The sequence below is a fragment of the Apis laboriosa genome, unplaced genomic scaffold (genome assembly GCF_014066325.1).
Source record: "Apis laboriosa isolate Shangri-la unplaced genomic scaffold, ASM1406632v1 scaffold13_cov153, whole genome shotgun sequence".
Lineage (NCBI taxonomy): Eukaryota > Metazoa > Arthropoda > Insecta > Hymenoptera > Apidae > Apis > Apis laboriosa.
The window spans coordinates 5,419,513-5,432,273 of NW_025221370.1; the positions used below are offsets into that span (position 1 = coordinate 5,419,513).

Consider the following 12,761-nt stretch of genomic DNA (forward strand, 5'->3'; position numbering starts at 1 on the left):
TTATTTATTTAAAAAAAAACAATCGCTATTTTCTTGGAAGAAATTCGCTGTAAAACGTGTTTGGATTAAGAAAAAACGAAATGAAATTAAGAGCATGGTGTAGGTATGAGAAAAGAACGAAGAAATATACAACCATTGAAAAGAATGATACAGGAAGAGCATTGTTCAGGCTTTATGATGTGTACACAATCGCACACAACATTTCTGCAACTTTTCTTAACGTTTACTTCAATTATACGTTGGAATGTGATTTTCCTACGCATAAGAACTACTTGTACGATTATTGCATCACACACAACCTTCAATTTTTTATAATTTATTTGCTAGTTTTTATTTTCAATGCGATAAAATTTTTTACAATTTTAAATAAATATTTTAAATAAATATTCATTTATATTGATATAAAAACAATTTCGTTTTATTTGAAAAGATTTTAAAGTAAAAAAATAGCAATTATATTTTTTCCAAATATAAATTCGTATATCCATAATCTAATCGAATAAATTGTTAATCAAACTTTTGATAAATGGTAAAATTGCATCTATGGAATGCATGCAAGTGCACTATCAACAATAACTTGTTGAACTACTAAATACATTTTGTATATTTTAGTGAAAGAATAAAATTTGTTAATTTTGTTAAATCGTTGAATTTGAGTCACGCCAAAAGAATTATCAGAAAAATCGATCTCTATCTGATCGCAACGACACATTTTCAAGAATTTTTTAAATAATTTCGAAATCCAAAAATCCATCTCAATTTCCTTTGAGATCTTATGAATCGACCTACCATTAAAATGTCAATCGATTACTCAACTGTCTGATAACAGCTGTCTCATTATTGTAATTAACTCCACGTTGCTTAAGATGTGCTTCAAGCGTACATCAACGCTACAGAAGCGTAGACAATTTACGAAGCGTAAATTGGAACGTGTGATGGCAATGTCAGCGATGCTTACTTCAGTTATAAATATTACAGAATGAATCTCGATACATTCCCGTCAAGTAATTAAGAATGAGCATGTGAAAAAAGCAATCAACAATAAGATGCTTCTAAGTATAAATTGAAATAAATATAATGATTTCGATTACGTTTTTAATTAAATTTTTAATTTTTAATTAAATTCGAAAAGAAATAAGATTTTCTTAAATTTCCTAATATTATGTATAATATATTGTATATTGTATTGCTCCTACTTTCGAATTTTCCATTCATTGAATATCCATGCGATGCTTTGTATCTATTCGAAATAATCTGACTTGAGCACCGCGTAAAGATTGCGTAAATGTGAGTCACACTCGGACGTTCAAAGTATTATGACACATTTTATATAACATGTTCACGTACAAACTGTATACAATAAATACAACTAACTGTATATAACAAATACAAATAAACACATCGTATACATATTATGTATATATGTATGTATATGTACACACATTCGAAATAAAATTGAAAATGACTATTGCGAATAAGATTCGAATAATGTAATATGACACATACACACGTGGATAAAATATACAAATAACATCCTTACCCATTTTTTTCACTGTATATATCAATACCGAATAATTATCTTTGCAACTTTTTTTATTGTATTTTTCGTAAAAAACTTTATATTAAAACCATATTAAATATTTATACCTTTAATTGAACTTATTCTCTTTTTCTTTTACTTTCAATGGAAATAATAATGTAACGACTTAAAATTTAACTATAAAAAGATAATTCAATGTCACATTGTCTTCTTGGATAACTGCTCAAAGTTTCATTTTCTTTTTTTAATAAATACAAATTAAAGTGTTTTTTTATGTTATTTTTTTTTTATGTTCTTATAATATTTATATGTGTCACTACACTTAACACTAGCTATAATAAAATATCAATTTTCCAATTTAATAACTTGCTTTTGTTTATCACGAAGATACATTCTCAGAAACAAAAAATAGAAAATGTAATTTCACTAGACACTTAGCACAAATTATACAACTCTTATATGATAAACTATGAGTATATAATGTCATCTGTCAGAAAAAATATAATCACTTGGCAATATACCGGACAGCTACAAGCATGCACATGTTGCCAGGTTGAATCTGCTGTCACGCCTTGGGCTTCTCGATGCATCGTGAGCAGGTGCCAGGTAAGGGGTTAGAAAAGTTGGTGCCCCCGGCATAATTTCTTTTTTTTTTCTTTTTCACAATTGTATTTATAGTTGTTAATAATATTATTGAAGAAATAATAAAAGTATTATTGAAAATTTTTCATTTTATTAAAAAAAATAATTCTTCAATTGTATTGCGTTCCTCATTATAAGGAATAAAACAAAATTTATATGTATTTGTGTGTATTACAAAAGAAAAGTTGATTAAAAAGTATATATTTATATTATATATGTATAAAGAATAAATATTTATGGATTAACAAAATCAAATTATGATTATGTACCAATTATTTTTGTATATAACGCTAAATAGAACATTAAATTTTATTGTAAGTGTATAATATGTATACGCAATAAAAGATTAAAATAAAATCTTTTAGACACTTACTTTTACAAATTATGTTGTATTTCCTTATTGTGATTGTTTATTCGATTTATTTCACTTCTAACTTGTTAATTTTCACAAATTTAACAAAAGAAAAAGAAAACGTGAATACTACCGCCATTTTTCAAGTTTGACTGTTCGTCACCGCGCTCTCAACAAATGGTAGATAATGAAACAGCTGTTTCCACGAGTATGAGGACATCTAACGGAACGCGCGCGCGATGGAGCCCGCGACAGCAGGAGAGAAGAATGGAAGTCGTGTGGGTCGAGGACCGATCGTATCTGCAGTAGTCGCAATCGTTCAAAGAATTGACTAAGGAAACATGGCTGCAGGTTGTTGTGGAACGAAAAAGCAAAAGCTGAACAATTCTTCAAGTGTTCCTTGTAATGGTTCAGTGTTACAAAATGGCACACAGTTAAGGAACAGTGTGATAGTAAAGCCTGAGATGGGCTTCTTTTGCTTCGATGTTCTTTATTGCCAATTACATCAACTCGACCCTCCAAAACCGCCCAATTTTAGCAACGAAGCATTGTAAGTAATATTATTAATTGACATTATTTTTAATTTTTTTCATTTTCTATTCTTTCTTTCATATTACTATCTCTTTCTATTCTACAGCTATCTTTATCACACATGCTTGTCATCAGCTGCTCTCTCTTTTCTGTTTAAATGTTATGTTCGTGTATGTACCTTCACATTCCTTTAGTTCCTTTGTTACAATGTGATACATCCAACAACGGGATATAATGTTAATTAAGATTTTGTTTGCATTGAAATCAATGGTACTTGAATGCATATATTGTAGTCGATATTTATTTGTTTATATTAATTGTATTTTTTCATAAAAAACAAAAATTATTTATTATAAATATATAGAATTTAAAAAAAATTTAAATTATTTGTTATATATATAGAAGATTCTTTACAAAAAATATTTATTATTGTATAAAGGTCAAAAGTTCAATTTGTAAATAAATGGTCATATTTTGTTAAATTATCACGTATTTTCATGTTATAATTGATATATTGTATCTAACATTATCTTTGTTTATAAATAATAAAAGAAATATGTAGTAAATTGTTTACTTGTACTTTATAGCCCATTATTTGTAACATGGACTATTGGAAAAGATATGAGGTTAAGAGGTTGTATTGGTACATTTAATGCGATGCAGTTACATGCTGGACTTAGAGAATATGCAACAACCAGGTAAATTTTTTTTATTTTTTTTATTTTAGATAATGGTATTGTTTTATTTTCTTAAACACATTAGAAAATTTTCAAAGTGCATTCAAAGATTCACGCTTTAATCCTATCACACGAGATGAACTACCACGTTTACATGTAAGTGTTTCAATTTTGAGACACTTTGAAGATGGTATTGATTATTTAGACTGGGAAGTAGGTGTTCATGGAATTCGTATAGAATTTCATAATGAGAAGGGCAATAAACGAACTGCAACCTATCTACCTGATGTTGCAACAGAGCAAGGTTTGTTTTTTTATTTCTGTTTTAATAATTTTAATAATTTTAATAGTCTACTATATATTAATCATCAATATTTTATATATAAAATTTCAAATTGTATGTATAAACATAAGTATTTTCAATAAATATATATATATATATATATATAAATTTTTGGAAAATCAGAATTTATTATGTTTAGGATGGGACCAGATACAAACAATAGATTCATTACTGCATAAAGGTGGTTACAAAGGATTAGTCACTCCAGATATTAGACGTAGTGTCAAGTTAACAAGATATCAAAGTGAGAAAGTTACTGTAAGCTATCAAGATTATATGACACATTGGCATAGCCGAAGATGCTAGCAGCTGGCTTGGGGTCCTAGTCAAGGACCCCAATTGCCACAAAATTCTGTTGCAGTTCATTATAATGCTAATACATCTCACACATCCCATCTACTATACAACAGTACTCAATATAATTCTTATATGGCCAGTCAGGAACATGGATTAGTAATGACACAACGTAATCATCCTGCATTTATACATCCTCTTCCAATACCTCCTATTTCTCCTGTCATGTTACCTATATGGGATTATTCATCATTTTGGTGGGATCAAACTAGTTCATCTTATCCTCCACCACATTCACATCTTCATCCTCCTCCTCGTGTTCACCGTTTTTCGTCACAAGAACCTGATCGTGGAATTCGTAAACGAAAATGACATTGGAGGCGACTATTGTTTACAATGTTTTATTGTTTAAAATGGTGCCTACTATACTTTGTATGTTTCTGCATACACGGTTTTCCTCTTATGATATCACATAGTCCTCCTTGAGGATAATAGCATTTTATGTATGATGGCACTGTCTTATTTCTTTATCTTTTATAATATAATAATATTATTTAATACTTAATAATTGGTATAATCATAAAATATATATGCATACAAAAAGTGCATTAACTTTTAACTTTAATATTTGTAATCATTGATAAAAATATATGTCAAATATTCGAATTTTAAAACTTGTACTATAATATAATTGCATATTCTCATGTGCTTTAATACGTTCATAAATTAAATAACATGATTGAGTCCACAAATAGAATATACATAGTATGCAATTAGCTCTGCCATCATACTTATTGAGTGTCCATTTATGTCTACAGTATACGAGTGACATGAATAATATTTTAGCACAGTGATGCTGCCTGCAATTCACTGCCTGCTTCACAAGGTTTAATGTACAAATTCACGCGAAAATGTTTCTATTATTCATATATTACAAAAATATAGAATATCATTTTTAGATAATAACATAAGTGAAGAATAAAAAATTAGATTTTCTATTAATTCATATAAGATATATAATTATTTTCTATATAACTTTCATGTAATTATCATTTATCAAAAGTTATAAGAAATTTGCATAAACAGTTAAATTAATATGAATCAAACAATTAATTTAAATAATATTATAATTAATACATAAATAATACATTTTCTAAATTAATTATGCAAAGAGAGTTATTTAGAAACTTTCTTATTATTGTGTTTTTGATTAACTCATAAGTAATACATAGATATATAAATACTAATTTTAAACTTACTAATTTAAATTTCTTTGTATTAATGGTATAGGTACATAATTTTTATTGTTATTACATATATTTAATTATTTATATTGATTGGCATTTTCAAAAATGTAAATCTTTAATTTAATAATGTTTAATTTTTTGTAAAAATATAATTAATTTTTAGATTTTCGTTTTTTTTTATACCATTATTACATTGAAATTTAATACTTGTAGTTATATTATAGTCCAGCGTTTTATTACAGAAAAGAATTATACCATTAAATACATAAATATGTAATTTCTTGTGAATAATTGTAATTAAAATTAGATATAATCAATTAAATTAACACTAAATATTTCGATACTTGTTTGGAAATTATTGCTGATTTTACAAAATTTAAATAATATTGTTAAAGGAAATAGCAGTGTGATAAAGATGATAGAATGGGACCTCTATTGTAAATAAGCAATGGACTGCATTATGACTATTAAAATGCGTTAATAATAGTTGTATTATAGTTGTAGATGAAAATGTGACGATCTCATTGTGATTTTAATATTCTGTGACTCATAAAACACAAATAGAGTTGCTATTGCTTTTTCTGTAATATATTTATCTTATTACTTTGTTTCTGTTAAAATAACATATAATTATAACGTTAAAATGAATTAATGAAACATACATATGGTGATTTTTAAAGTATAGTAAAATATGTTCTTCCATATCTGTTAATATTTTTACTTTCTTCATTCATTTAACCTTTACTTGATTTTTTTTTACACACTGCCAATTTATCAATTGCTATTTTTATTACGATAAGAATATTTTTGTTAATACACACAAATAATAAGAAACTATTTTTTTTTTAATCATAAGTTTGTAATTATTGTTAAAATATTTAGTTATTCAAGTTATCTTAAAAAATTTTTTGATATATTTTTATTAGTCTTATATTCAGCATTATGTGATGTCTAATTAACTGCCATTTATATAATGAAAACTAATTGCATGTGCTCGATTTGTGACAATAGAATATTTTAATTCCTTGATTAAAAATAAAGTGTGCATTTAGTGTGAAAATAAATTTAATATTACTGTTTATAAAAATATTTCATGGACAAAGTGAAAAAAAAATATATACAAATACAAAGATGTTATTATAAGACAAATTTTTTTATATTTAAATTAAATCAATGTTTATGCATTGATATAAATTAATATAAAACATACAATGTTATATAGGAAATATATTTCTTTTTTCCATATATATATATATATTATATATATATATATATATATATAATAAATTTTTCATGTGAAAATAATTAGGATTATTTTTCATTTGAAATTAATTTACAATAAAATAATCAATTGATTATTTTAAAGAATAATAATATCTGATTACATGTTTAATATCTGATTACAAATTTTAGTATTTTATTTTTTAATATATAAATATTAAAAAAACATTTTATCCTATAATAATTTTAAATATATTTTAATAAATAGAAAAAAGTATTGTGCCTAGTGAAAAATTTTTATTAAATAATTTATAAATAATAATAGGCAGATTCATAAAACATGAAAAACTACAATGAATATGAAAATCTATCTTAGTAATTTATTATAATTGTGTACGAATAAAAATTTTATATTATCAAGTTTGGTTATATTATTATTGTTGCTATTGTTGTTATTGTTAATAGCCCTATTCTATTAGATACATATATAGTTACCATTAAATTATATAATTTAAAATATTTAATATTTTCTAACTAGATAAGATTTAAAAAATTATTTTAAATTATGTATTATGCTTAAAGCTAACTGTAAATAATGATTAAATTAACATTTTTTCAAGAAGTAGAAATTGATAAAAAGAATGTCTTCTTTAATTAACAATAATAAAATATTTATAATGTATAAATCAATGAACATATTAAATAAAAGAGTAATATTCAATAGAAAAATATTCATTAGAAAAATAGCGGGCAGTGAAACAGCTGTTTTTTGAATGATGAGACATCTAGTGGAATGCGTATACATATGCAATAGCAACGAATGGACAAAATGCACGATACGGAACTGATCGCACTTGTACTTAGAAGAGCTGATTAAGAAACCATGGCAGCTGGTTGTTGTGGAACGAAAAAGCAAAAACTAAATGATTCCACTAGTGTTCCGCGTAACAATACTGTAAGTTTACAAAATAGTATTCATATGCGGAATTCTATAATAGTTCAACCTGAGATGGGCTTTTATTGTTTCGATGTCCTTTACTGCCAACTGCACCAACTTGATCCACCAAAACCACCCAACTTCAGTAATGAAGCTTTGTAAGTATTTGTTATTGACAACCTCTCTATTTTTTTTTAATTTAATATTTTTTTTCTTTACTTTAAATATTTGAATATATAATTTCTAATACAACAGAATTAATATTTTCTGTATTTTATTTTTTATTTTTTTCATTATAAATTTTTATATTTCTCTTTTATATTTATAACTGCATCTAAAGAACTTTAATTTATGAATAGAATATGATTCAAATATTCTTTATTTCTATACATAGAATAATTACATTTTATTAAGAATAGAAAAAATTATTAAATATTTTTTATTTTTATTATTTTTTAATGATATTTTATATAAGGCTTAAAAAGGCTAAATAAAAATATGTTATCTAAATATTTTCATAAATATTTTAATTAAAATTTTATCATTTTCACTGTTTTTTATATTGTATTAAAGTAAGAATTTTTTAAATTTCAATGTATATTATTAAAATATAATAATATGAATGTGATATCTTTATATATGTTAATATATTATTATTACATTTGATTTTGAAGCCCTTTATTTGTAACATGGACTATTGGTAAAGATATGAGATTAAGAGGTTGCATTGGTACATTTAATGCAATGCATTTACATGCTGGACTACGGGAATATGCTACTACTAGGTATTATTTTAGATTAAAATTAATAATAATATAAGAACCATTTTAAACATATTACTTTTTATAGTGCTTTCAAGGACTCAAGGTTTAATCCAATAACATTGGAAGAACTTCCACGTTTACATGTAAGTGTTTCTATACTTCGACATTTTGAAGATGGAGCAGATTATTTAGATTGGATAATAGGGGTTCATGGAATTCGTATAGAATTTCATAATGAAAAGGGCAATAAACGAACTGCTACATATTTGCCAGATGTAGCAATAGAACAAGGTTTGTATTATACTTCAGTTTAAGTAAATAGAATTTGCAGAATTAACAAGTTTTTCTATGTGATTATTTCATAATATAAAGTAATTTATAATAAAGAATTAATAAGTTACTTAACAATTAAATTATACTTAATGTGCGTGTAAAAATACTTGTAAGATAATTGCAAGTATTCTGCAAAGTTAGAATTTTACTTATTTAGGATGGAACCAAATCCAAACAATAGACTCTTTACTACATAAAGGAGGCTATAAGGGGTTAGTTACTCCTGATATTAGACGTAGTGTCAAGTTAACTCGATACCAGAGTGAAAAAGTGACTGTGAGTTATCAAGATTATATGACACGCTGGCATGGTCAAAGATGCTAGCAACTGCCCTGGGGTTCTATTAAAGGGCCCCTCATTTGTTATATTTCTAACAACATTGATAATTTGAGTACAGATACATTTAATTGTTGTTTGCAATATATTAATTATCAATGCAATAATATAATGGCCAGTCAATATGCATTCATTATAATAGAATCTAATTACTTTTTTATGACACAATCATGTTTATTCTATAATTCAATATGTTTTAATTTTATCATCTTATCTATACAAAGTTATCTTTTATTTTTATATACAAAATTTGTTTGTTTATCAGTGCATCATAATCATTATTGGAGATGTCTTCCTATAAAAAATCATAGATTATGGAATATAAAAACAAACATGGTATTAAAGACTCAATTTAATCTTTTACTATTTCCAATGGTGCCTATTATATGCTATATTTTATACTTACTTATTTTATAAAAAAAAAAAATATTTATTAACAAAAATAATAGGATTTTGGATATATAGTGGCCTTATCTTTTCTGAATTTAATACTATTTACAAATAAGCTACTGAGTATAAGAGAATATTTGTGGAATTTAAGTTCAATTGGCAAATTTCTTCAGTTTTTTTTATAGCTAGTATAAATATATTATTGTTTAGTTTATACAAGGCGTTATTGTTTGTTTCATTCTTTTATCCACAGTGTATTTTTATTTTATTTTGACTGTTCTTTAATTCAAAATATAGTACTTAATAAATTTTCTTTAGCTATTAAAAAATAATATTAATGTCTGCATTTATAATTGCAGTCCAAAATTTGTGATATACAAATAAACTTAATATATTATATAAGTAATAACATATATAATAAATATAGAAGTTATTTATAATCACAAACTTAAATATTTTTTTAAGCATTAAATATTCTAACATTTATTAATAATATATCTAATAAAAATTTTGAATAATAATAGAAAATTATTGGAATTAACAAAATAATAATTTTGAAATATAAAATATTTTATATTACTTTTTTGAGAAAAAAAGAATAAATAATAATCTATATATATATATATATATATTTATAAAAAATTGAATGTAAATAATAATGTAAATAAGAAAGAATGTAAATAATAAATTAAATATAAAAATTATATACGCGTAATAGTAAAAATAAGTTATAATTAAATTATTGAAATAAGAGAAAAAGTTGTGTTCTTTTCATTTATAAAAGTCTATATCTTTTATAATATGAAAAATATTGGAATGTTCCAAACAATATGTGCATGAAATATAACATTTTATCTATATGAATTTCTCATTTCATTCCTAAAAAGTATAAAAAAGTTGATAAAAATAAATTATCTTAATTTATTTATTAACAAAATTTAATAATAAGAACTTATATTTTTTATTAAAAATTAAATTGAAAATATAATATGTCAAAAATACAAAGTAAAAAATTATTATTTTTAATATATAATTATCACATTCATATTATTAATATGATAGTTACATATTAAAAACAATATAATAAAACAATTATAATAATATATATGTAATTTATACATGCAATTTATTGTGATATTTATTTTTTAATTTAATATATAAATGTGAATATTAAAATTTTATCAAAATTTATTATTTTAAATTTCCTTACCATTTTATCCTTACAATTTTTGATTTAATATATTCTGTAAAATTATTTTATATAAATTATTTAGTTGCATAATTAACTCATTTATTATTATTAATGCTATGTTATAGTACAAATAATACAAGAATTCTAAATTTGTATTATTATAAATCTTCTATTTTTAATTAAATAAAAATTTATTTATAGTATATTATAATGTATATAGTAGTGTATATAACTTGACATTTCCTATTTCATGCTTTCAACCTACATAATATATAGAAATATAATGTAAATATGTAAGTATATATTGGATATATATACATTAAGAAGATATGCATATATGTATAATATACTAAATAATAAATTATGTAAACATACCTATTATTATTATTAATATAGTCTTGAAGTCTTAATATAATATTTGTTAGATTTTGCATTGATAAAATTTGTAAATAGGTAATCAGACCACCTGCAATTGTATTGCTAATAAACAAAAATGATATGATCTTAGAATTAGGTTTAACAATGCTCCACCAAAGTTTGATAAGTTCCTTTCCTTCTCTTAAATGTGGAACTCTGTATCCTATATTTCCAGCAATCTATAAAAAATTTTAAAAATTAGAAAATTAAATTAATTATATTGAAAATAACATAGAAAACATGAAAAAAATGAAAAATATTTTACCCCAATATTTATTGTTGGTGCTATAATTAAAGAATACAATAAGCTATTAACTTGTAGAAATGAAATTGCTTTTAATTCTTCACATATGAAACAATAAGGTTCATGCACCAATATTTTATTTAAAATAAACTGAAAATAAAAATAATTATTATTTATTATATTTTTTATTGTAAAAGATTTTTAGAAAATATTTTTTATTTATTAATAAGATTTAACATACGAATTGATGAGTTAAATACGAAGTAGATGATGGTGCTAATGTTAGAAATAATGTTGTCATTTTCATACCATGATGACGTAACTTCAATTTATGTCTAAATATTGAGTTAATTATTACTCCATTAATAATACCAATTCCTGCTATTATTTTATTTCCATGTCTTAAAGACCAGCTTAAAAAAATAATATTATATATAATAATATATTTATAAACAATAAGAATTTAAAAAATTTGAATTCTTTAATATAATTTAACAATAAATTAATATATAAATTAACAATAAATTAATATAATTTAACAATAAATTAAAAATTAAAATTATAATACATACACTTCATTCTGTGGTTCCCATTGTTTAATTAAGTTCATTCGATTTTTAATAAGGTCGTACTCATTTTCATAACCTAACATAATTAATGATGTTATTTTTTAGTTTTTAGTTTTTTAAATTATTTTTTTGTTTTTTTTTATTTTAAAATCTTCACAATTATTGTTTGATTTAATATGTAATATATTTTAATTATATAACAATAAACAAAATGAAATAGATTTATCTTATGAGACTTCGTAAAGTTCGTATTTCATATTCTGAAATACCGATTGTGTAAGTTTGTAATGTACTCTCTATGATTTAAGAATTTATCACAGATGGAGATAATTATGAAATTTATCTATCTATAAAAAAAAATGTGATTTATTAATCAAAAATTTTGATTGAAACTTCATTATTTATCTACGTCAAAATTATTTAATATCAAGTATGACTTTTATTATTAATAGAACGAAACAAAATAATATTATATAATATTATTCAAATTATTTGTTAACATAATCACTTTGTTGAACAATATCAATCAACAAACGGAAGATACTTCTTACTAAACAAATATATATTTTTTAATAAGATATGTTTCTTTAATAAAATGATGATGAAAAAAAAAGATTAAACTAAAAAGAAATAACAAAATACAATGATCAATTACCTCTTTAGCTTTTTCAGCTAGAAACTTAGATGATCTAAGAGCACGAATTTCCACCATATCAGTGGAAAAATTTTGGG

The 12,761-nt window shown here is 23.3% G+C and overlaps 3 protein-coding genes across 4 annotated transcripts; 2 read left to right on the top strand and 1 right to left on the bottom strand.

The window, feature by feature from the left end:
* The first annotated feature begins 2,808 nt into the window (after positions 1 to 2,808).
* Positions 2,809 to 5,417, top strand: LOC122720911 (AMME syndrome candidate gene 1 protein homolog). The gene is made up of 4 exons (XM_043947989.1): positions 2,809 to 3,084; positions 3,653 to 3,763; positions 3,841 to 4,046; positions 4,225 to 5,417. Exons 1-4 carry the CDS (start codon positions 2,876 to 2,878, stop codon positions 4,389 to 4,391), a joined length of 693 nt encoding a protein of 230 aa, XP_043803924.1. The 5' UTR covers positions 2,809 to 2,875; the 3' UTR covers positions 4,392 to 5,417.
* Positions 5,418 to 7,521: 2,104 nt separating this feature from the next.
* On the top strand, positions 7,522 to 9,851 carry LOC122720898 (AMMECR1-like protein). The gene is made up of 4 exons (XM_043947971.1): positions 7,522 to 7,942; positions 8,459 to 8,569; positions 8,634 to 8,839; positions 9,039 to 9,851. Exons 1-4 carry the CDS (start codon positions 7,731 to 7,733, stop codon positions 9,203 to 9,205), a joined length of 696 nt encoding a protein of 231 aa, XP_043803906.1. The 5' UTR covers positions 7,522 to 7,730; the 3' UTR covers positions 9,206 to 9,851.
* Positions 9,852 to 10,804: 953 nt separating this feature from the next.
* On the bottom strand, positions 10,805 to 12,263 carry LOC122721005. 2 transcript variants are annotated; one of them, XM_043948175.1, is made up of 5 exons: positions 12,033 to 12,263; positions 11,702 to 11,873; positions 11,482 to 11,610; positions 11,175 to 11,395; positions 10,805 to 10,851 (listed from the first exon to the last, which is right to left on the bottom strand). In XM_043948175.1, exons 1-5 carry the CDS (start codon positions 12,110 to 12,112, stop codon positions 10,842 to 10,844), a joined length of 612 nt encoding a protein of 203 aa, XP_043804110.1. In that variant the 5' UTR covers positions 12,113 to 12,263; the 3' UTR covers positions 10,805 to 10,841. The 2 variants fall into 2 exon arrangements, with proteins under 2 accessions (XP_043804110.1, XP_043804109.1); XM_043948174.1 differs by lacking the exon at positions 10,805 to 10,851 and adding an exon at positions 10,864 to 11,060.
* Positions 12,264 to 12,761: the final 498 nt, after the last annotated feature.

Coding starts and splice junctions, on each gene's coding strand:
- LOC122720911 (XM_043947989.1), top strand. CDS start 2,876: ATGGCTGCAGGTTGTTGTGGAACGAAAAAGCAAAAGCTGAACAATTCT. Junction 3,764..3,840: donor AGAGAATATGCAACAACCAG/GTAAATTTTTTT, acceptor AAATTTTCAAAG/TGCATTCAAAGATTCACGCT. Junction 4,047..4,224: donor TGATGTTGCAACAGAGCAAG/GTTTGTTTTTTT, acceptor TATTATGTTTAG/GATGGGACCAGATACAAACA.
- LOC122720898 (XM_043947971.1), top strand. CDS start 7,731: ATGGCAGCTGGTTGTTGTGGAACGAAAAAGCAAAAACTAAATGATTCC. Junction 8,570..8,633: donor CGGGAATATGCTACTACTAG/GTATTATTTTAG, acceptor TACTTTTTATAG/TGCTTTCAAGGACTCAAGGT. Junction 8,840..9,038: donor AGATGTAGCAATAGAACAAG/GTTTGTATTATA, acceptor TTACTTATTTAG/GATGGAACCAAATCCAAACA.
- LOC122721005 (XM_043948174.1), bottom strand. CDS start 12,112: ATGTTAGGTTATGAAAATGAGTACGACCTTATTAAAAATCGAATGAAC. Junction 11,874..12,032: donor TGGGAACCACAGAATGAAGT/GTATGTATTATA, acceptor TATTTTTTTAAG/CTGGTCTTTAAGACATGGAA. Junction 11,611..11,701: donor CGTATTTAACTCATCAATTC/GTATGTTAAATC, acceptor TTTTATTTTCAG/TTTATTTTAAATAAAATATT.